The sequence below is a fragment of the Canis lupus genome, chromosome 11 (assembly GCF_048164855.1).
Source record: "Canis lupus baileyi chromosome 11, mCanLup2.hap1, whole genome shotgun sequence".
NCBI classification, from domain to species: Eukaryota; Metazoa; Chordata; class Mammalia; order Carnivora; family Canidae; genus Canis; species Canis lupus.
The window spans coordinates 27,157,752-27,182,906 of NC_132848.1; the positions used below are offsets into that span (position 1 = coordinate 27,157,752).

General features: G+C 47.1%; 1 protein-coding gene across 6 annotated transcripts in view; it reads right to left on the bottom strand.

Moving 5' to 3' along the window:
* Positions 1–225: 225 nt before the first annotated feature.
* Positions 226–25,155, bottom strand: part of MCHR1 (melanin concentrating hormone receptor 1) — a 34,617-nt gene continuing 9,687 nt past the window's right edge. For 2 of the 6 annotated variants that reach the window (XM_072843838.1, XM_072843843.1), the window contains one exon: positions 226–2,095. In XM_072843838.1, coding sequence (XP_072699939.1) covers positions 1,116–2,095 — 980 coding nt within the window. In that variant the 3' untranslated portion in view covers positions 226–1,115. Of the gene's footprint in view, positions 2,096–2,198; positions 3,185–3,412; positions 3,592–3,725; positions 4,108–12,119; positions 12,269–25,155 lie in introns of those variants that run through there. The other 4 variants (XM_072843840.1, XM_072843842.1, XM_072843839.1 and 1 more) reach the window with 4 other exon arrangements.

Consider the following 25,155-nt stretch of genomic DNA (forward strand, 5'->3'; position numbering starts at 1 on the left):
AGTGCTGAGAACCAGCCCAGCAGCAGCAGTGCAATCTAATGAATCCACAGTAATCCCATTTGTGTTGCTGAATCCCCGCTGTGGGTTTAGATCCCCTGCTTCTGGCTTCCTAAAATGCAATTTGACCAAAGTCTAGATTCCACAGCCAAGGGACCCTTCTTTCCCTTTTCTGCCACCCACTCCCACCCCCAAGCCCAAGCAATTATACAGGAGCATCCAAAAAGATGTGGGTGGAGATTTTCCTTTATTCGTTTTTATTTTGGAAAGGAAAGGCTGGAGCAAAAAATGATGCCAACACACCAGGCATCAGAATGACCCTTGTACATGCAGGACACTGATGGGCACTCACTCTGGATCTGGTGAATCACAAATGTGCCTCATGACGACAATGTCCCCACAGCTGCAAAAGCCCCCTAGCCCCTCCCTGTTTTTTTTTTAATTTTAAGACTTCTACTCATACCCACCCAGGTAGCCTTGTCATTCGCAATCAGTGAATCTCCTACAAATTGGATTTTTACTCCTCTGGGCTCAGAGCCCCACCCCACCCCACCCCCAAAATAAGCATGCATCCCCTAGAGATACAGGCAAATTGACAGGATGCTGGCACATGGAGAGATGGCATGCTTCATTTTTCATCATCCTCCAGCTTGGGAGAAAGGCCGCCCTCCATCCTACCAGTGAAAGATGGGAAAGAGGGTTGAGGCCACACCAATTTCCCATCTCCCCAGGGCCCTGTAGTAGGATCCCATCACTCACACCCCGGCCTGCCCAGATTTCAAATCAACCAGCAATTGAGGAAAAGACTTTTGGGAGCTAATAGATGCAGGGCTCCACTGAACATTTAAACCAAAATTTTCTTCTTGCCCAGTTTCTATTCAACGCAAAGGTCTCTTCCTGTTCTCCCAAGGGGATTTCTGATGCTTGAAGCCCCCAAATCTGGCTCCCAACCTCCCCAGCAATTTGTGGACACCGTGGTATGTTCTGATTTGTAACAACCCCTCACCACTTGGCCCCCCTGCATTCTCCCAGAGGGGTCTTGGGTTTTTCTCAGCATCTCTCCCCATGGTCTGCTGTGCTGTCCTGACTCGGAGGTGCCCAGGGTGGCAGGGGAAGTGTCAGGTGCCCTTGCTTTCTGTCCTCTCCTCATCAGCTGTCTGAGCATTGCTGACGGCTCGAAGCTGCCCCTGGGCGGCAGGCTTCACCGACAGGACCAAGCGCTTGCGGAATGTCTCACAGAGCACGATGTACACAAAGGGGTTGAGGCAGCTGTTGGCATAGCCCAAGCTGATGGCTGCGTTGTACAGGTAGACAAAGGTGAGTGTCGGGCGGCTGATGGACAACTGGGTCAACTGTAGCACATAGTAGGGAGCCCAGCACACGAAGAAGACCAGGCAGATGGCAATGGCCGTGCGAGTCACCCTCTTTGTCCGCAGCCGGATGCTGCGTTGAGAGGCAGGGGCTACCGAGGACATCATGCGCTGCAGGATCCTCACATACGCGGCTGTGATGACCACGAAGGGCAGGGCAAAGGCCAGGAAGAACTGGTACAGGGTGAACCAGTAAAGGTCAGTGTCTGGGTTGGGCAGGCGGATGCCACAGCCCACTGTGCCCCCTGGGAAGGGGATAAGCCTAGCGTAGAGCCACACGGGGGTGATGCTGATGAATGAGAGGGCCCATAGGAGGCAGATCACCAGGGTGGCCACAGAGGGCTTCCGGAACTTGGTGGAGGAGATGGGGTGGACAGTGGCCAGGTAGCGGTCAATGGCCATGGCGGTCAGGATGTAGGTGCTGGTGAATTGACTGTTGGCGTCCATGGCCGTGATGAGTGTGCACATGGTCTCTCCAAAATGCCAAACACCATTGCCCATGAGCTGGTGGATCATGAAGGGCATGCCCAGGAGAAAGAGGAGGTCTACCACCGAGAGGTTGATGATAAAGATGTCGGGGACATTGCTGCACCAGTGCAGTTTGGACTTCTTCACCACCGCGAAGATGACTGTGGAGTTCCCGATGATACCCAGCAGGCAGATGGTGCCGAACACGGAAGGCATGATGATGTTGATGTAGGAGACATTCCCTGTGCGACGAGGTGGCCCTGGGGACAAAAGGAGCAGATGTTGACCATTGACATGGACTGCTCTCTAAGGGCTAACATCCTACCGGCGTGCTCAGCTTCCAGTGATGATGTGCTTGCCTACCTCTTTATCTTCTTTTCATTTCAGCCCAGGGCTCCCCATTCATCTGGAATCCTTTCCTACCACTCTCCCTCACTGCACTGTTGCTACTCCTATCCCCTTGCCCTCCTCCACCAGTTCCCTGGCTAATCCCACCAGATTCTCCTGCACCACCTGTTAGTTGAAGGACCCTGTCCTTTACTCCCTGCATTATCTCAGAAGGCTCAGAATCAAGAACCACAGCTATCTGCAGAGAATTATTTTGTGGACCTCTGGGCTTCATCAGGAAACCTCATCAACATAGCCAGAAGGATACGAAAGTGTGTGTGCGCCGGCATGCGGGTGAGCAAGCGCATGCATGGGCGCATGCATGTGTTTTCTCTTTTCTTATTTGCAGCTCTGATCATCTCATTTTGGAAATCGCTGGTTGGAAGCTGTGCACTGATTCCTGGGCATGTCTGTGGGCTACCTTCTTGTGTGTGTGTGTGGGGCGGGGGGCATTTGCCCATCAGGCCCGCAGCCCTCCCTTCTCCTGGGTTCCTATCAGGGAATTCCTTGGTCTGTGTCTCTGAGCCTGGGCTTCCCAAGTGAGCAGAGACCGAAGAAGCCGTGTGTTGCAGCCTAGCTGCCTGAGAATTTCCCCGCACACAAGCCTTTCCTCTTTTTCCTTCCTTTCCTTCAGAGCTAGAATTTCAAGGCATCTCAGCTCTGGAAATGTCAGGGGGCTTCATTCACCAGGAAAGTTAATCCCCCCCCTCTCCCGGCTCTGTGAGTTAGCCTTTCCCCGGGGCCTTCCCAGGGGTCAGAAAGGATGTTTCAGATCCCATTACCGCAGTTTCAGTAAAAAGACAAGGGGATCAGTAACTGAGTGAGCTTCCAGCTGTCTCCTCACGGACTACCCTCTGGCTTCTCTTGCTTGCTTTTCCAGCCTGATTTTTTTCTGCAAAGCATATGGAACTCATGGGTGAGTCCTCCCCAGTCTCCCCGCCCGGCGGGCCACCATCCATCCATCCGAGGCCACTTGCCAACGTGCCTTTGCCCTGCTCTCCGCTCCAGTCCCTCGGCCCCTGCCTGCCCCGCCCCCTGCTCCCCTTCTTCCCCTCCGGGCACAGCACACTGCAGATCCCGTCCCCGAGAACTGGAATAAAGTTTCCGGAGCACTTTGGCTCCGAGGTGACACCTTCGCGTTTCCCAGCCCCAGCGCAGAGGAGGGAGGACTCGCCTCCGGCACGACTCACCGGCAGAGGTGAGGTTGTCCGGGCCCTCCGAGGTGTTGCTGGCGTTGGGGCCGGGGGGCAGCAGCGAGGCTTGCAGGTCCATCCTGCCGCGGCCGGTGCCGGCTCGCCGAGCGCCCACGCAGGCTGCGGCAGCGCCCCCCGTCCCCGTCCCGGAGCGCGCGCCCCGAGCCCCGCGGCCGCCAGGGGGTCCTCGGCGGTCTGGCAGCTTCGGCCGCCTCCGAGCCCCGCGCCGCTCCCCACTCACCCCCTCCTTCCCCGGCTCCCACTGACATCACCTAGACACATTAACATTCGGAAGCAGATGCACATTAACCTCTTCAGTCCCGAGCGGCAGCTCCCGCGTCTGCCCGCGGGCAGGGCCCGGCTCCGGCGGCCCAGCGGGGGGTGGGGGGGGGCTTCCCTCCCACGGGCTCCGGGGAGCGAGCGTGCTTCCCGCTTCCCGGGAGCATCCAGCGCTCTGCGGAGGCAAACGAGGGGAGCGAGCTCCACCGGAGGAATGAGCCTGGCCTAGTCCCCAACCCCGGCTATGGGGGGCTGGGCCACGGGCCAGGCGCCGGGGCTGACTCTTCCCAGATGGAAAGCTCAGACCACAGCAGGCGCGTCCCCCAGGCCACCCTCGGCTCCTTCCCAGTGCCCCGAAGGATTCCAACCATCCCCCTGGCTAGACCGCCGGCGTCTCCAGAAGCGGACTTGGATTTGTCTGCAGCTGAGCTGCTGACCAGCACTCAGAAGTGACGCAGGTCACTCTGTGCTGGGGATGGCCAGGGTCTTAGGGACCAGAAGGGGACAAACTGCCCTCTGCGCAGAACCGAGGACCAAGCTTGCAGAGATTATATTTTTCTAATTGCTCTGCGGTCCTCGAGATTTTACCTGGGACTCCTCAAGACAAATTTCAGAGGATAGGCCCCCACCTAAAGTTGTCAACCAGGAACAGCCTTAGAGGGCAAAGCACTGAGTGAATTCTTGGCCTAGGTGTCCTGCTGCCGGCCTCCAGTGCCCTCACAGCCAAGAACTGCCATCACACCTACCACCTGACGCCCAGAGCAGCAGGCTCAAAGTAACCACAGCCTGATCCCTACACACTTCTTCAGTCTTATTTATTAGTGGGTTTCATCCAGCAAATATTTATTGAACACTTACTACTTGCCAAGCACTGTTCTAGGTTCTGTAGTGAAAAAACCAATAAGGGGTGCCTGGGTGCTCAGTCGGGTGAAGTGTCTAACTCTTGATCTCAGCTCAGGTCTTGATCTCAGGGTTCTGAGTTCAAGCCCCATGTTGGGCTCCATGCTGGGCATGGAGCCAACTTAAAAATAGATAAATGAATAAAAGATAAAGTCTCTGAGTCCTTAGCCTCATGGAGATTACATTCAAATTGGGGTGAGGTGGAGGGGGGATAGAAAATATACAAAAAATTAAAAAGAGGTTGGTGACCAGTGCTATGGGAAACTTGAAGCAGGGTGAGGAGGCCAGGTAATGCCCAGGGGAGGTGGAGGTTGCTTTTTACACAGGAAGGCCTCTCTAGGAAGTGTTTTAGGAAGAGTCCTGAAGGAGGTGAAGAAGCATGCTTGGAAATATCTGGAAGAAGAACATTCCAGGCAGTAGGGATAGTGAGTGCAAAGGCCCTGAGGCAGGAGTGTGCTGAGCAGCTTTGAAGAATTTTATTAGAGCAAAGAATGATAGTACTGGCTATTACAGAGCAAAGGAAGATTAACAGGTGACATCAGAGAGGAAACAGCAGGAAGGGCAGATTCAGTTAGGCCTTGCCAGCCATTGTAAAGACTTTGATTTTTCTTTTAGGTGGAATGGGAGTCACCAGAGAGTTTTCAGTTCAGGAGGGACATGATCAAACATGTTGTAAAAGGATCAGTCTGGGAGCACCTAGATGGCACAGTCCATTGAACATCCAGCTCTTGCTTTAGGCTCAGGTCATGATCTCAGGGTCATGAGATCAAGCCCCTCGTTGAGTTCTGCACTCAGTGTGGCATCTGATTGGGATTTTCCCTCCTTCTGCCCTGCTCACTCCTGTTCTCTCTCTCAAATAAATAAATAAAAGCATCTTTTTAAATTTTTATTTTATTTTTAAAAATATTTTATTTATTTATTCATGAGAGACACAGAGAGAGGCAGAGACATAGGCAGAGGGAGAGGCAGGCTCCATGCAGGGAGCCCGATGTGGGACTCGATCCTCGGACCCGGGATCACACCCTGAGTTGAAGGAAGATGCTCAACCACTGAGCTACCCAGGCATCCCCATACATCCTTTTTTTAAAGAAAGAGAGAGAGCACAAGTGGTGGGGGTGGGGGGACGTGTCAGAGGGGGGAGAAGCAGACTCCTCGATGAGCAGGGAACCCCATGTGGGTCTTGACCCCAGGACCTTGAGATCATGATGTGAGCCCAAGGCAGATGCTTAACTACTGAGCCACCCAGGCACCCCTAAAAGAAAAAAATAAATCTTTAAAAAAAAATCAGTATGCTGCTGGATAGCAATTGAAAAGTTATTTTAGCTTGCGTTCCCTTGAAAGCAGAGCCTGAGCACATGAGCTTTTCTGAGACATGACCCAAGAGGCAGGCATGAGGGAGTAGGGACAATGAGACAGAAAAGGAGAAAAAGCCAACCCAAGGATACATTATTAATGTCACTGCTGTGGGCAGCAGGAGCTTGAATTCACCAGGATCCTTGAAAAGTGCACAGACCGTTATCCAGAATTATGTATCTGAAGGATGGAAAGCAAGAACGTTTATCTGATTACTCTTTCCCCTATTTATTGAAGATTGCCCCTGGGCTATTAAGTCTGCATTTCTGGGTTCATGGGTAAAGCAGGCTCCTATAGCATTAAGTGTTGATGGTGCAGAGAGCAAAGAGATGTGCAGCTCACACTTGAGGCAAGAAGCAAATAAATCTTGTGCTGGAACCAAAAAGACTCCAACAGCATTGAGATCCAGGGCAGAAGGCAAGCAGGTACGAGGTGTGCACAAGAGGCAAGACACTATAGGCACAGGATCAGCTGAGCTCACATACAACTGTCTGCTGCCTGGAGCTGAAGTCAGAGGTGGCGGGGGAAATGTGATGTGGGTCCACATCAAAAAGCATCCAAAATAAAAGGCTACTGCAATAATCCAATTGAAAGAGGATGGTGTCTCAGATCAGGAAGGAAAAGGTGGGAAGAAACGGTGGGCTTCTATACATTATACAGAGCACAGAGGGGTTGCTGAAGGGTTGGATGAGACATGTGAGCAAAAGAGGGATCAGGGTGCTGCCCAGCTTTGGGGCCCAAACAACTAGAAGAATGCAGCTGTCACTTACTGAGATAAGGATGTCTGTGGGAGGAGAAGATTTGGAGGAGAAATTAAGAGTTCTCTTTTGCATCTGTTACATTGGAGATGCCTATTAACATCAGAGTGGAAAAGTTGGATGGTAGACAGGTCTGAGTCGGAAGTTCAAGAGAGGGGTCATACCTGGAGATATAGCGTTGGACTGATGACCCTGGATGAGCTCACCCAGGGAGTGCAGGTGAATATGGAAGAGTTGTGAGGACTTGGCCCTGGGTGGGGAAAATGAGCATCGTGACCCACTATTTCCTCTTCTTCCACCTGCCATGGTCTTCCCACCTCCATCTATTTATCCATCCACCCACACATCCATCTATTCATCCATCCAATAAATAATTCTTGAGCCCCTGCTATGTACCAGGCACTGTCCATACAGTAAAGAAAAACAAACAAGTGCCTGGTATCAGTGAGCTTCAACTTAAGTGGGGTGAGGCAGATAATAATGAGCAAGCTAATAAGTAAACAAGATGTCCTTTTCATGGTTGAGATCCAGACGAGCACAGGTAACTTCATCAGGAAGGGATTTAAGTGTTTATAAAAAGATATGGCTCCAAAATTATGCCTCCCCTTCCACCATCTGCACTAGCAAAATGACTCTGCCTGACTGGAGGAATTTAAACCATGACCAAGCAGCAAGGGCAGGCTTGCATCATTCTAGCTTTCGCACACTGGGGTGGGGTGGGGGTGTCCACAGTGGCAGCTACACAGGCTGATTACTCATTGTGGTAGGTGTCACCAAGGGAATGAATGGGGTGCTGGGAGTGATGGCTTCTTCAGTGACTGGGATCCTTTGGTGACAAGATCCTTTAGGGAGGAGAGTTAAGGATGACTTCTTAGAGGAGGCATTTGGGTGGAATCTTCAGCATCCATTCATCACAAATGATTAATTTAAACCAGCCACAGCAGTCTCATTCCCCTTGGCAGTGACCCTGTTAGGAATGAGCATGTCTACTGGTTGCCCATGTGCACCTTTCAAATCCTCTCGGTCACACTTCGTTTATATTCCATTCATTGTTGCAGTGACCCATTCTGCATGATCCCTGACCATCTTCAGGTACAGGTACAGGTACAGGTGTGACCTGTTGGGGCTGTGTCTCAGGCCTGCACTGTGTGCCTTTTACCCTCTGTCCTGGATCCTCTCTGCTGCTTTCACAACTTAGAATATGGGGACCCAGGAAAGGGCCTGTGTGTGAGCAACCCAGAAATGCAGGGAGTTAGCAATCCTTAGTGGGAACTAACCACTGGGAGGGTGGAAGCCGTAAAAAGATCCTTTTCTACCACCACCACCCCCCCACACACACACACACAACGGTCCTGAGACACATTTCATAATGCTTCTCAGCAATCCCATGGGATAGAGCATCTGGTCTCTTAGAGTGGTGGTCAACTTGACATCCCTACATGGTGCTCCCTGCTCCTCTGCTTTGCTCCTCTGTCCTCACTTCTGATTCCTAGAAATACACTTTCCAGTCAAACACCCAGACTCCTACTTTGTCCCTGGCTCTGTTTTCTGGGAACCCAGGACTAAGACATGTGGCCCATTGTTACCAAAATTAAAAGGGAAGAGTATCAAGATGGGAGGCATTTGGCAAAGTGTTTCTTTTTCTTACAAAGAGGACACAGAAAGAGATGGTCCACTGTGTCCTCTGACCTTCACGGTGCCTGGACATGACATCTGGATCACTTGCAGCTATTTCTAGTACTTGCAGCAGTTGAAAGTATCCTCATTGATTGAATCAATGAGGGTGTCAGGAAAATACAGAATAAACTCACATAGGGAAGTGGAGGAGCATTTAATAAAGGGACTATTTACCAAGGTTTGAACACAGTTAAGGGAAATGAGAAGTGATGGTGGAGGAGTGCCCTGGGGAAGCAGCAGCAGGAAGCCATGACCACTCTTCAGCCCGAAGGCCAAGAGGCAGGGAGCAGTTTTCAGAGAGAGTTGTCTCAGGAGCTGTGGCCTTTGGTCAAGGAGGCCACCAACCCAGAGCAACTTAGCTAAGAAGGATCCAGAGGAAGAAACAACCTGACCTCACTGATCTCTGCCTGTTGGTATCCAGACTGGGGTGGATAAGAGTAGAAAGTGGATTTGAAGGGGCAGATAGAAAGTCAGCCCACTGACCCAGGGAGAGGCATTAGAGCGGAGACAAGCTATTTAATATACATCATTTTGTTATTAATCCTTGAAATAGCTAGGTATTTAATTCTCCTCCTTAGATAGATGAGGAAGTGGAACTCTACAGGTCGGGTTTTCTGGAACCAGACTCTGGGATGGAGATGGGGTGCAAAGTGTTTACTTTCCTCGGAAGGGAGAAAGGGTTGTACATTGGGAAGAGGAGACACAGATTGTGAGGCAGGCCCGACAAGGGCTCTACAGCCCTGTGGGAAGCTCCAGGTACAGCTGTCCCATGTTGAGTGAACATGGCAGGGCCTTGGTCTACCACCCTGTCCAGTTGCATGGCCAGGACCCACTCAAAGAAGAATGTGAACCCCGCTGGAAAGCTGTGGCTGACCCTGAAGGGGCCAAGCACTGTCAGCTGCACCACACTCCTCTCCTCATCCGCCTGTTCGTTTGGGCATGGTGCAAGCAAGAGAGTCCAGGCTGATTCCATAGGACACAGCTTACCCCAGGTGCTGAGACTCAGAGCTTTACAGTCAATATCACCAGAACACCCTGACAAGGCCATGCTGAACAGATTTTTTTATTTACTCTCCTCTCAGCCATCTGGCTCTGAATGGTTGCTCAGCCCTGCCCAAGCATAGTCATGAAGAAAATCAAGTCTACATACAGTGATAAACCCTTTTTTCTCTCATCTATGTGTCCCCACTACCATGCCCTACCCAGGATACCCCAGGGTTTGGTGTCCTTCCCTGACTCCCCCAGTGCTTATATCCCTTGTCCTGTACTTTCAGGGCTTGGGTGCCATCTGCATATTTTGAAGGCTTGCTGGGGCCACTGCATAGGATTCCACTTGTTTCCCTCATTTCTGCCTTGCCTCTTCCTCTACCCTCTCCACCAAACAGCAGGAGTATTCTTGTTCATATATAAATTTCATTACCCTACTCCACTGTTGAAAACACTTCAATGGCTCTGAACTGCTTTCAAAATAAAGTTAAACTCCTAACAGAAAGTAATGGACATGGCATTTGGTGGGGTGGGGGGAGGTTACCCAGAAGTTGATCCCCCAGAAAATCCAGACCTTAAGAGATTCTTTGGAAGGAGAAGTACCAGCATCTCTAAACAGATGCTGGCAGGGCAGGAAAACTGGCAGTTGAAGTGGGCTTCCTTATTTCAGTGGGGATGTAGGCCCTGCGGCTATAGAAATCAAGTAGCAACACTTAATTCCCAGAGGAAAGTGGGCCTGGTTACTATAATGGGCAGGGCCAGTGGAGTTACTGGGATGTCTGGCCCTACAGAGACTGATGTGGCAAATCAATCATGGACTCTCTAAAACCAAAACATATGAGTAGCTTATTCACTAAGTCTCTATTTGATTTGTCTATCTGAAAAAAACAAAAAAACAACTGGTTTGGTAAACTGAAGTCTGACTTTTGCTACCCGGATTGACAGCACAGTCTCTGACCCAATTCCCAAACCTGAGTCAGTCACTGACCAACGCCCTTAGAAGAAGTGGAAGCTGGATAGATACTCCCAAGAAGCGATGCTGCAATAACATGACAAGTAACATGACAAGTATGTGCTGTGAGTCTGACTCCAGCCTTCCCCAGAGGGACCTAAAGCCATCTACTAGGGTAACTGTGAACAATGAAAAATTTAATACTCAGTGATTATCAGGCTCTGAGCTAACTTAATTCCTGGCAACCCAGAACTCCAGGAAGTTCTACTGGCCAGAGTAGAAGTTGAAGTGGATCAAGTAATAGGTGGAGTTTGACTAGTAAGACTTCTCAATAGGCTGTGTGGATCTCCCTGCCCTTAATTATATAGCTGGAATAGATATCCCCACCCATTTGGCAGAATTACAGTATTGGCTCTTGGATTGGCAGAGTAAGGGATTTGAGGATGAGAAAAGTCCATGGAAATCTCTTCTTACCAAGTGATAAGCCAAAAGCAATATTGCACCACTTGGGGAATTGAGGAGATTAATAATATCATCAAGGCCTTTAAAGATGCAGCGGTGGTGATTTTATCACATTCCCACTCTACTCTCAGTTTGGCCAGTGAAGAAGCAGATGGGCCTTGGAGAGTGACAGCAGATTACCATAAACTTAATACATGGTGACTCCAATTGCAGCTGCTATTTCAGATGTGGTATCATTGCTGGAGAAAATAAATACAGTCCTAACATCTGGTGTGCAGTGAGTGATCTGGCAAATGCTTTTTCCTCTATTCCAAAAAACAGAAAGATCAGAATCCTGCATTTATTTGATAGGGTTATCAGTGTACCTTCGCCATTCTGCCACAGGACTTCGTTGTTTGTCCTCTTTTTTTTTTTTTAATTTATTTATGATAGTCACAGAGAGAGAGAGAGAGTGAGAGAGGCAGAGACACAGGCAGAGGGAGAAGCAGGCTCCATGCACCGAGAGCCCGATGTGGGATTCGATCCCGGGTCTCCAGGATCGCGCCCCGAGCCAAAGGCAGGCGCTAACCCGCTGCGCCGCCCAGGGATCCCTCTTTTTTAAAGGTTTTATTTTTTAAAGATTTTATTTATTTATTTGAGGGAGAGAGAGAGGGAGAGAGAGAGAGAGAGAGCACAAATGGGGAGAGGGGCAGAGAGGGAGAAGGAGAAGCAGACTTCACACTGAGCAGGAAGCCAGTTCCACCCTAGAACCCTGAGATCAGGACCTGAACTGAAGTTAGATGCTTAACCGACTGAGCCACCCAGGTGCCCCTAAGGTTTTATTCTTAAGTAATTTTTACGTAAACCCAATCAATGTGGGGCTCAAACTTACAACCCCGAGATCAGGAGTTACATGCTTCACTGACTGAGCTAAGCCCTTTGTTGTATCTTTTGACCACTCCAGTTCTCAGACTTTGAACACTTCATTACACAGGACCTTATGCTATTCCAGTATGTTAATGACACCATGCTCTTGGGGTCTAGCGAGCAGAAAGGATCGGGTGCCCTAGGTGGCTATGATATAAATCCCATGAAAAGAGAAAGGCCTGACATCTCAGTAAAAAGTTTTGTGTCCAGTGTTCTGAACACATCATGATTTTCCCTCCAAAGGAAAGAACAGTTTACCTGACATCCGTTACCATAAAAGAGGGGCCCTCAGAGGCACACAGCTGGAGAAGGAACAGTGATTCCCCAATGGGGAGGGAGCAGAGTGGTCCTAGGATCATAAAACTAAGTCTCTTTGGTTGGACCTCTATTGGACCTGGTGTGCCTTGAGCACAGGGACTGTGATTCTTACCCTAGTGTCAGACACAGCTGCCATGTCAGTCAATGGATTCTGAGTACATCCCAGGTCTCCTGCTGCAGGCTGATGCTTCCCATTTAGATGTTGACATTGCATCCTGCATTTTTCCTTCATATCTAGTCTCCACAATTGTAATCATACATCTATACATGTTTAAAAACATACATTATTTATTTGCATAGTTAGTTATTTAATGTCATCCACTCACTAGATTATAAATTCCATGAAGGCAGAGACCGTGCCAGGCACATAATAGATATTCAATAAAGGTTGGATGAATAAGGATGCTGGAGTGGCTCAGTTGGTTAAGTGTCTGCCTTCAGCTTGGGTCATGATCCCAGGGTCCTGGGATTGAGCCCCAGGGAGTCTGCTTCTCCCTCTACCTCTGCCCCCCCTTTGCTTGTGTGCTCTTTCTCTCTAATAAGTAAATAAAATCTTTAAAAAAGAGTTGGATGAATAAATGACAAATAGAGGAATATATGGGGAATCCTTGAGAACAGATGTGGGTGGAGGGAAGGGAGGCCAGCACAACCACTATTGGCCCTGCTCCCCTTCCCTGAGGCACCATTTAGCCCCAGCACATCATGGTCAGCCTGGCAGCAGTGGCCACGATGCCTGCAAGCAGGCAGTGGGCATCTCTCAGCTGCGAGCTGACCCTGAGGCCACAGTCAGGCTTTTCCTGATTGTGAGAAACACAAAGATCACCTTCAGGGATAGAGATTCATTGTAAGGATTCATGAAAATTGCAAGAGGGCAAGAGCAGCTGAAAGTAGAAATACTTTGCATGAAATCCTGACATGTCTACATCATAGATGAACCTTGAAAACATTATAGTAAGTAATGTCCTGACATTATAGGACAAATAACATATGATCCCACTTCTGTGAGGTGCCCAGAGGAGTTAAATTCATAGAGACAGAAAGTAGAATGGAATTTGCCAGGGGCTGGGGGGTGGGTGGAGAATGGGGAGTTGCTATTCACTGGGGACAGGGCTCCAGTTTGGGATAAATGAAAAAAAAACCTGTAGATGGATGGCGGCAATGGTTGCATAACCATGTAACTGTATTTAATGCCACTGAACACTTAAAAACAATTAAAGTAAAATGTACATTACGTATGTTTTACCACAACTTAAAAATATGCCAAATAGTTAAAAGGCGAAAAGGGTGTTCCATGCAATAAATCAGTTTGAGAGCTTTTATAGAATTTCAAAAACCTACTATAGATCATAGTCTTATTAAGTTGCAGTGCCTGTTGCATATTCAATTAGGGTTTTTTTTTTTTTAAGATTTATTTATTTATTTGAGGGAGAGAGAGAGAGAGAGAGAGGGAGAGAGAAAGCATGAATGCAGGGCAGAGTGCCAGAGGGAGAGAGAGAAAGAATCCCAAGCAAACTCCCCACTGAACAGATAACCTAACATGAGGCTCAATCTCTTGACCCCAAGATCATGACCTGAGCTGAAATCAAGAGTCAGGCACTTAACCAACTGTGCCACCCAGGTGATCCTAAATATTTTTCCTTAATAAAGCATGGAAAAACTTGGGATGCATGGGTGGGTCAGTGGTTGAGACAAAACACAATGAGATACCACTTTATACCCACTAGGATAGTTATGATAGAAACGACAGATAAGGGGTGCCTAGGTTCTTTAAAAAAAAAAAAAAATGGAAAAACTAAAAACAACACCACTACTTTGGGACCCAGAGATTCCAAGACATCAGGCTATTTGGAGGCCTGGGGCAGCAATGTAACATCTTTGGAAGAACAGCTTAAGGTAGATCACCTGCCTTCTTGTTGGGCACCCAGCCCTTGTGTTATCCAAGAAAGAGTTTGTTTTTCTTTTTAAAGATTTTATTTATTTATTCATGAGAGACACAGAGACAGAGTGGCAGAGACATAGGCAGAGGGAGAAGCAGGCTTCCTGTGGGGAGCCTGATACAGAACTTGATCTGGGACCCCAGGATCACGCCCTGAGCCAAAGGCAGACACTCAACCACTGTGCCACTCAGGTGCCCCTCCAAGAGAGAGTTTAATTTCTTTTTTCCTCTATCAAGTATTAAGACACCAAGTCACCTCTTAGAACACAGGCACTGGGCAGCCCGGGTGGCTCAGCGGTTTAGTGCCGACTTCAGCCCAGGGTGTGGTCCTGGAGCCCTGGGATCGAGTCCCACATCGGGCTCCCGGCATGGAGCCTGCTTCTCCCTCTCCCTGTGTCTCTGCCTCTCTCTCTGTCTCTGTGTCTCTCATGAATAAATAAATAAGTAAGTAAATAAATAAATAAATAAATAAATAAATAAATAAATGAAATCTTAAAAAGAAAAGAACACGGGCACTGATCTGAGTTGCCTGTGACTAGGGACAAAAAGCTGCTTTACCTGCCAGAGTCATAAAAGTTGTATAGCTGCATTACAAAGAATGTTTAAGGCCTACTTTCCTTAAAACAGGGGCCATTTAATATTTGCCATGGGTGCCAAGACAATTCAGTGAGGGAAAGCACAGGCCTTTCAACAAGTGACACTGGGACAATTGGATATACACACACAAAAATGAAGTTGAATGCCTACCTATACAAAAATTAACTCAAAATGTATCATAGACCTAATGGAAAGAACTAAAAATATAAAGCCCTTAGGAGAAAATATAGGGGTAAATCTTAATGACCTAGGGTTAGACAAAGCCTTCTTAGATATGACACTAAAAGCAATACAGAAGAAAAAATAGATAAATTGGACTTCACCAGAATTTAAAACTTCTGTGCTTCAAAGGTGTCATCAAGAATGTAAAAAGGCAACCCATGGCATGGGAGAAAAAATATTGCAAATCATCTATCTGATAGGAAAATTGAATTTAGAATATAAGAACTCTTACAACTCAATGAAAAAAAGACAAATAATCCAATTAAAGAGTAAGCAGGAATCTGAATATACATTTCTCTAGATAAACAAGTAGTCAATAAGCACATGAAAAGATGCTCAATACTACTAGCTATTAGGGAAATGCAAATAGAAATCACAATGAGGATGTATTTAATGCCACTGAATTGTATACTTACAAATAGTTAAAATGATAAAGGTTATATAGAATATATATGTGTATATATATATATATATATATATGTTTTTTTATATTACCACAATTTAAAAAAACACAATAAGATACAGCTTTTTACCCAATAGGATAGTTATAATAGAAATGACAGATAAGGGGTGCCTGGGTGGATCAGTCAATTGAGCTACTGATTCTTAGTTTTGGTTCCGGTTGTGATCTCAGTGTCATGAGATGGAGCCCCGCATCAGGCTCCACACTTGGCAGGGAGTCTGCTTGGGACTCTCTCTCCTTCTCCCTCTGCCCCTGCCCCCTGTGCTCTCTAAAAAGATTAACAAATAAATAAATAAGAAATGACAGATAATAAGCATTGGCAAGGCTGTGGAGAAATTGAAATCCTCATACATTGTTGGTAGAAATATGAAATAGCTCAGCCACCTTGGAAAACAGTTTAGCATTCCCTTAAAATGTTAAACATAGAGTTACCATGTGACCCAGCAGTTCTTCTGGGTCTATACCCAAAAGAAAATAAAAACATGTTCATAGAAAAACCTGTCCCCAAATGTTCATGGCAGCATTATTCATAATAGCCAAAAACTGGGAAACAATCCAAATGTCCATAAATTAATTGGATAAATAAAATGTGGTGTATCCATACAATAGATTATTTTCAGCCATAAAAAAGAATGAAGTAATGGGGCACCTGGGTGGCTCAGTTGGTTAGGTGTCCCACTCTTGATTTTGGCTCAGGTCGTGATCTCGGGTCATAGGAGTTCATGGAACTCCTCATTAGGCTCCATGCTCAGTGTGGAGTCTGCTTGTTCCTCTCCCTCTCCCTGTGTCCCTCTCCCTACTGGCATACTCTCTCCAATAAATAAATAAATAAATTAATTAATTAAAAAAGATGAAGTACTGATTTATGCTACAACATGAATAAACCTTGAAATTGTTATGAAAAATGAAAGAAGCCAATGTGTGTAAAGACTACACATCTTATGACTCTATGTGAAATGCCCAGAATAGGCAAATCTATAGAGATACAAAGTAGATTAGTGATTTCCTGAGGAGGAGGTAGGGGAAAGAGAGTGACAACTAATGGGTAGGAGTCCTTTTATGAGGTGATGAAAATATTCTAAAATTAGTTGTGGTGATATTTGCACCACTGAATATTGTAAAAATTCTAAAAATTACTGAGGGGCACCTGGCTGGCTCAGCCGGTATAGCATGTGACACTTGATCTCAGGGTAGTGAGTTCAGACACCACGTTGGGCATAGAGCTTACTTTAAAAATAACTAAGGGGGTTAGTTAGGACAGCCCTCTCCTGTCCTCAGGAAAAATCTCTACTCTCTGTCTTCATGCCCTGTCTCCTGGGAACCTCCAGCTACATCTTGCCAACCTTTTAGAGGAGGGGAACCATTGGCAACCACCTTGAATGCTCTTTGCTGAAAGGGACTTTCTGGGAACGCCTCTGACACCTGAACTGCAGTGTGAAGTTGGGTCGCGGCTGGATCTGCTGACGATGCTAGAGTCATTGATTTGGGTGAGTTTTCACTTTGGCTCTGCTGCAGACTTGCTGCGTCATCCAGTAAGTCCCCGACCTGCTCGGTGCCAAATGGTAACTAGAGTAAAATGGGCCTGCCTTGGGATTCTCCTTGCTGTAGATTTTATATATATTTTGAAGCAAAGTTATAGGAACATTTAAACAGCTTTTTAATTTTTTTTTTTAACCCATATGCCTTATCTTAGGTAACCCAGTGGAACAGATGTGGTCCCCAGTGGCAGATGTGAGCCATCCAGCTGGCAGGGTAGAGCTGGGCCCCAAGCCTAGGCTCCCTGCGTCTCTGACTCCAAATTCTCCACTCATTCCTCTCCATGGGGCCCCCATGTGATGACACATTCTTTCTACTTCCAGAATGCCGTTTGAGAAAACAACTTAACTTTCAACTGGTCTCAACTCCTTGAAGATGGCCCCTCCCTGGTCACCCTCCCCACTCAGATGTATAGCATCTGGGTCCTGATTTCACCCAACTGAAGGGGGCTGGGCTGACTGCCCCATGACACTGAGGAAATGTGTGCAGAAAGGACAGAGATGGGCGTGGAATGAGAATTCAGTTCTTTTTTTTTTTTTTTTCATTTTATTTTATTTTAAAAAAGATTTTATTTATTTATTCATGACACAGAGAGAGAGACAGGCAGGCATAGGGAGAAGCAGGCTCCATGCAGGGAGCCCGATGTGGGACTCCATCCCAGGGCCCCAGGATCACACTCTGGGCTGAAGGCAGCACCAAACCGCTGGGTCACTGGGGCTGCCCTATTTTATTTTATTTTATTTTATTTATTTTATTTTATTTATTTTATTTTATTTATTTTATTTTATTTATTTTATTTTATTTTATTATTTTATTTATTTTATTTTATTTATTTTATTTTTTATTTTATTTTATTTATTTTATTTTATTTTATTTTATTTTATTTTATTTTATTTTATTTTATTTTATTTTATTTTATTTTATTTTATTTTATTTTATTTTATTTTATTTTATTTTATTTTATTTTATTTTATTTATTTTAGAGATTGAGAGAGTGAGAGAGCAAGCATGAGATGGGGAGGGTCAGAGGGAGAAGCAGGATCCCCTCACCCCCCCAGGAGGCAGCTCACCATGTGCTGGATCCTGGCACTCCCAGACCATGATCTGAGTCAAAGGCAGACATTTAACTGACTTAGCCACCCAGGCACCCTGAGAATCCATTTCTTTTTAGAAGAATTTTAATCCTTAATTTTTTCTTATGGCACACAGGACCCTTCATGATCTGGCCTCTGCCCACCTATCAGGCCTCTTCTCCAACCACTCCTCTTTTCACTGTATGCCCAGTGTCTTATTCAAGTATCTTCGTGGTTCCAGAAAGAACTGCATGCTCCTACAACTTTTGTACACGTTGACCCCTTGGATCTTTGGCCCCTTCCCTCCCTTCCACTCCCTACACTCCTCCACCCAACATCCAGCCTGGCACACATTGCAGCAAATGCTGCTGCTGCTCTCCACGGTGGCTTCACAGGCCAGTGCACCCACCCCGCAGCTGTTATGAGGGTTGGCTTCAAGGACTCACTGCTACCCCAGCTGTCCCCTTGGGTGGAGAACCATTCTTGGCTGACAGGAACCTCTTTGCCAAGGTGGTTACCACCCCTGTCAGCCAGCAGGCAGCCAAAGCCTGGAGCAGGAAAGGGAAGGGGAACCGCTCCACCCCCGGCTATGCCCAGAGCCCACCCCCAGCCCTCGGGAGCAGGCCGAGGCTGGAGTGACCTGACACTTCCTTCTCGCAGCTCCTCCCTCACTGACCGGCTTCACTCCTCTCTCAAGGCTACTTTCCTTCCCCAAACCCCGGCGCCCAGATCCCCGCCCTCACATTCCATTGTAATTAAGGATTTTCTCAGTGTCTCCCAGACTAGACTCTGCGCTTCCTGAAGGCCGGGATAGCGTTCCTATTTATTTTGGGGGACCAGGCAGAGAGCAGGTGCTCCGTGTTGAACTCCATCCAGCTTCTAAGAGGTTGTAAATAGCACAGCAGGAGATTGGGCACCGGCCCTGCCTTCTTGCCTTTCTCTCTCTCTCTCTCTCATTTCCTCCCCGCTGGGATCCCTTCCTAACTGCCCCCCCCCCCCCTATTCTTCCCTTACCTCCCCTACGTGACAAAGAGATAGACTCCCCCTGCCCAAGTTTTCTTGCAACTTGGGTTTGAAAGAAAGAGACTGGCAGAGCTGGAAGAGAGGGCCGGGCTGGCCACAGGGCCGGGCCCTCCCTGGCAGAGGTGAGGCAGTTAGGGGCCGAGGCAGCTCTGAGCTCAGCCCCCAGGGGACCCATCGCAAGAAAGCACCTCCAGCCTGGGGGGGGGGGGGGGGGAGGGCTTTCCTGATCACTGCTCGTGACTTTTCCTCACGCTTTCTTTCTTTCTGTACGTCTTCATAAATGCTCCAGGAGCCTCGGTGTTCCCACTTTCTCATTCATTCCCACCCACTCGGTGGCACCAACCCACGTCACCGGAGGAACGTCTTCTTCCAAGGCTTATTAACTTTCCAGGCAGCATCCAGCTCACGTCCGAGCTGAGTCAGTGCATCTGGGCTGGCGCGGGAGGGAGTCTGCGCGGGGCTGACTCAGATGCAGCCGGTGGGGCCTAGCCGAGGTCCTCTCCAGCCGCGCGCCGGGTCACAGGGCCCGGCCCCGCTGCTCTGCGGAGGGGCTCAGCCCGGGCTAAGTGGGCTACGGCTCAGGGCTAGGCTCGCCTCGCTCCCCGCAGCCCACCTATAAAGCACGCCTACTGTTAGGGGGGCCCCACGTCCCTTCTCCTCGTTCCCGTCCCCTTTGGAGACCCAGCAGCCCCGGAGCTGCCAAAGAGGCACCTCAGAGCAGGGGCATAGTAACTGACCCAGTAACCACGCTCATTGGGCCAGGGCTGGGCACGTGACCAGTCAGAGCCAATGAGAGGCTTGAGACTCGCTTTAAAAGTCTGGCTCAGCGGTTTAGCGCCGTCTTCAGCTCAGGGCATGACCTTGGAGACCTGGGATCGAGTCCCACTTCAGGCTCCCTGCGTGGAGCCTGCTTCTCCCTCTGCCTGTCTCTCTCTCTCTCTCTCTCTCTCTCTCTCTCTGTGTCTCTCATTAATAAATAAATCTTAAAAAAAAGGCCTGGGATGGAGGGGTCACCTGGCTGATTTCATTCGTCCAGCACGGGACCCTTGATCTTCGGGTGATGAGTTAAAGCCTCAGGTGTAGAGTTTACTTTTTAAAAAATGAAAAAATAAAAATTCTGCGACGAAGACACTCATTCGTTTTTACTGAACTCTAAACTCAAGAAGATGTGGGGGGTTAGAGCTGCTGGCTCCAGCTTGATACCATGTGAAACCTGAGAGGGAAGCCATCCGTGTAGAAGAGAGAGAAATGGTGAGAAAACTGAGTTCTGATTATTTCCTGGAGCGCTGAATCCAGCCATACCTGAAGCTAGAATAATGCACTTTTGAACTTCTGTGGATCAATATACCCCTTTGTAGAGGGTTGAATTTTTTTGCCACTTGTCACTAAGCAATACTAATATTTATTACCACATGTAACTAATTCTAAGACCTACACCCCACACCCCACACCCGCATACACACATTTTAACATCTCTGATGTTAGGAGTGTAGTCCTAATAGAGCCATCATTGTTTGCAAATTTGAGAGACTGAGCACAGCTGTTCATAGTGTTTTCACCCCAACTGAGTTAAATGCTGTGCTGGTACTGCATGTACTGAATTTAATGCTGTTTCAAATATCTTCAGAAAAAATCATGTTGTGATTTAGCATTCAGATAAAAAAGGGATTATGTGATGAAAAAGGCAGGGATGTGGGAGCAAGGAGTGAAACTGATATTAGTGAAACCAAGTTTTCTCTTTGAAGGAATGATGGCTCTTTTCTTACAAAGCAACAGCAAGTGCTTCACAGAACCGGAGACAGGAAGGCAAACCATGAGTGGAAGTTGTGCTACATTTTGTTCCTAAGATATGGGTGAAAAGATTGGCTGTCATACATCAAGTGATGCAGGAGAGATTGTGAATCTCACAGAAGTGATTAGAGGAATTTCAAAGCAACAAGTCACTGTGACTGGCTTATGGCTTGTCCCAAGACTATGGGTAGGATGTGTTGTCATAACACAGTTGGTGTGGTTTCTTTCTTGGTACATCTTTTAACCACTGGAATACATTATCACTCCCTGCTTGCAAAAGTTCTGTTAAAGTCACTGGCTCAAGGTCCCATACTGGTTACCATCAGATTTAGGCCACAGCTTTAAATTCTTTATTGTAATTCTCCTTAGTCTCTGTAGTGTGGGGAAAGAGACAACAGGTGAGAAAGAGAAACACCTCTGGCTTGGGCCCCTTGGAGGGGACCAGGCCCAAGAATCCAGATCCTGACCCACACCAGAGTCTAAGACCTTCTGACCCCCGGCCCCCTCCCCGCTGAGAGGGAAACCATTTTTGTAAAAGAGAGAGAAATGGTGAGATAACTGAGTTCTGATTATTTTCTGGAGTCCTGAATCCAGCCATACCTGAAGCCCCCAACAGAGCTGGGAGTGAAGGGACACCTGAGAAAGAACTTCCACTCTCCCTTGGTGTGTCTCAGAAAGCTGGGCCTCATAGCAGGGCTGGGGCCCCAGATTGTTACAACAGGAATGTTTTGCCTAATTGGCACATGACAAGATTCAGAACTCAGGGACACCCAGGAAATCACCTAAGGTCACCTGCTAGCAGGGCGGAGCCAAGCTGTGAAACCAGGCTTATCTTTCCACCAAGTTGCCCTGCCTTTCTCTACTGTGAGTGCCTGCTTTATTACTGCTATCACAAGGTACATGTTGTTCACCTGCAGGGAGCTGGTACCATTAGTGGGATGTAATCATTTAGCTTGACTCTAATCAGTATTTTTGCTGCCGCAGTTTTTACCACACTCTATACTTTTCCAGGAGTCAGGGGCAGTGGGGTATTGAGTATCCCCGTCTATTCAGACAAGAAAAAAAATAACCAACTTAAGAATGAATCAGGGGACGCCTGGGTGGCTTAGTGGTTGAGTATCTGCCTTTGGCTCAGGTCGTGATCCCTGGATCCTGGGATTGAGTCCCACATCGGGGTCTCCGTAGGGAGCCTGCTTCTCCCTCCCCTTATGTCTCTGCCTCTTTCTCTGTGTGTGTCTACTGAATAAATAAATAAATCTTAAAAAAAAATATGAATGAATCGGTAGGGGCACCGGGTTGCTCAGTTGGTTAAGCGTCTGACTCTCGATTGCATCTCAGGTCTTGATCTCAGGGTCATGAGTTCAAGCCCCATAGCATAGTGTCTACTTTAAAAAAGTCTGTAGGATGGCAGCACATACAGGCATGTGAAAAATTACTTCAGAGCATTGCTCTAGTGGTGGAACTTTGGTAGGGAGAGAAACCAGTATAACCTGTTCCATCAATACAGAGCTCAAAAGAACTACAGCTAATTGCTGGAGTCCTTATCTCTCCCTACTTTGTGATTTGCCTCCAAGTGTTGAGGGCTTCAAGCATGGCTCCATACAGAGATGTGAATGTGGCATGAAGATCCTGTTCCTGTCTTTCTTCATCTTTTACTCCTGCTTGTCATTCCTGGGCTTTATCTCCAACTCTTCGGGATCCCTGGGTGGCGCAGCGGTTTGGCGCCTGCCTTTGGCCCAGGGCGCGATCCTGGAGACCCTGGATCGAATCCCACGTCAGGCTCCCGGTGCATGGAGCCTGCTTCTCCCTCTGCCTGTGTCTCTGCCTCTCTCTCTCTCTCTCTCTCTGTGACTATCATAAATAAATAAAAATTAAAAAAAAAATATCTCCAACTCTTCGCTTGCTGCCTAACAGTAAGCCTACATTGTCTTTATAGTTTATGAAGTTAGAGAAGAAAGAAAGAGCATCTTTTCCCAAGGACTGCAGCAAAAGTCCCAGGGAGCCCTCTGTCTGGCCCAGTTAGGTTACATCTCTGTTCCAGGGTACAGAGAGCCCGATGTGGGACTCGATCCTGGGACCCCGGGATCACATCCTGAGCCAAAGGCAGTCGCTCAACCACTGAACCACCCAGGCATCCCATGTCAGATCCATTTTCAATCTAGTTTTCTTCCTGGCCACAAGATGGTTGCAGCAGTTGTGGACATCACATCCAAATAATATCCTCAGTCTCTTTATCCTCAGACTCTCTCTGTGTCTCTCATGAATAAATAAATAAAATCTTTTTAAAAAAATGGATCTGACACGAAGAAAGGCAGAGAGAGATGCGAAAATCCCGGCACTTCTATGGCATTATTGAGCATCTGATTTGCACTACTGGAGCCTGATCCACTGTTGGGTGGCACAATACATTCCTCTTTGCTTAAGATTATTTGAAGTTTTTCTTGTTATTTGAAGCCAGAAGCAGTCTAACCGGAACAGATCGACCCCAGTGTCCATGTTGCCGAGGGGGTGGCACACATAATGTCAGGTGGGTGTATTTTGTCAGCTTAGTGAACCTTCTGGAAAATAATCCACACCTATCCTTCAGAAATCCTTCAGTGAGTTGGAGCCCTCCTCTAATACATACTGCAGTGAGGTCACACAATCAAATTCTGACCGAAGTATCCCATACCCACTGAGCCACCCAGGTGTTGTGGTAGTTTTTATTTTTAAGGTTCACACAATGATATGCTGCCTACAAGAGACTCACTTCAGGTTTAAAGATGTAGGGTCGCCTGGGTAGATCAGTCAGTTAAGCATCCAACTTGTGATCTCAGGTCTTGATCTCAGGGTTGAGAGCTCATGCGCTGTGTTGGGCTTCACACTGGTTGTGGAGCCTACTTAAAAAGAGGGGAGCTGTCATAGTGGTTGAGTATCTGCCTTTGGCTCAGGTCATGTTCCCAGGGTCCTGGGATGGAGTCCCACATTGGGCTCCCCATAGGGAGCCTGTTTCTCCCTCTGCCTATGTCTCTGCCTCTCTCTGTGTGTCTCTCATGAACAAATAAATAGAATCTTTAAAAAAAAAAGTATGCAAGTAAAGTGAGAGTGAAGAGATGAGAAAAGACATTTCCAAGAAAGCAGGGGTAGCTAAATTCATGTCAGACAAATAGACTTTAAGCTAAAATGATCACAAGAGACAAAAATTATTAATGTAACGATAAAGGGATCAATTCATCATGAAAATATAACAGTTGTAAATATTTATACATCCAACATCAGAGCACCTAAATATGTAAAGCAAAGACTAATAGAGCAAAAAGAAGAAATAAGCAGCCACACATTAATAGCTGGGGACTTTAATCCCACCCAGACTCTCAACAAGGCTAGACCATCCAGAGAATCAATAAGGAAACTGTGGATTTGAACAACTCTATGACCAAATGGACCAAACGGACCTGACAGACATGTATGATCATTCTATCCCACAACAGCAGAATACACGTTCTTCTCAAGCACACATAGAACATCTTCTGGGATGGTTCGTATGTTAGGTCACAAAACATGTCTCAATAAAGTCAAGAAGATAGAAGTTATATGAAGTATCTTTTTTTTTTTTTTTAAGTAATCTTTACACCTAATGTGGAGCTTGAACTTACAACCCCAAGATCAAGAGTCACAGGCTCCACTGCGCCAGCCAGGCACCCCTAAGTATCTTTTCTGACCACAATGATATGAAACTAGAAATCAGTTAACAGGAAGAAAGCTGGAAAATTCACAAATAAAGCAGAAATTAAACAGCACTTCCCTGAACAACCAGTGGATCAAAAAAGAAACCAAAAGGGAAATTAAAAGAATCTTAAGACAAGGAAAAATGAAAGCACAACATACTAAAACTTATGGGATGCGGTAAAAACAGCCCTAAGAGGGAAGTGACTGTGGGGATGTGGAGAAAAGGGGACCCTCGTGCATTGTCAGGAATATAAATTGGTACGAGCACAATGGAAAACAGTATGGAAATCACTCAAAAAAATGGAAAATAGAACTGCCCCAGGTTCCAGCAATCTCACTTCTGGGTATATATCCAAAGGAAATGAAGTCACTATCTCAAAGAGGTCCTTGAACCACCCGTGTTTATTGCAGCATTATTTACAATAGCTGAGACAGGGAAACAACCTAAGTGTTGACAGATAATGGATGAAGAAAATGTAGGAAATAAAGAAATGGGATATTCCACAATGGAATGTTATTCAGCCATAAAAAGGAAGGGAATCCTGCCAATTTTGACAACATGGATGAACGTGAGGGCATTATACTAAGTGAAATAAGTCAAAGAATGACAAATACTGTACAGTCTCACTTCCATGTGGAATCTAAAAATATCTGAACTCATAAACAGAAAGCACATTGGAGGTTTCAGAGGGCAGCAGGGGTTGGGGCGAGGTGCAGGGAATGGATGAAAGTGGTCAAAGCGTACAAACTTCCAGTTATAAGATGAATAAAAATTCTGGGGGCGCCTGGCTGGCTCAGT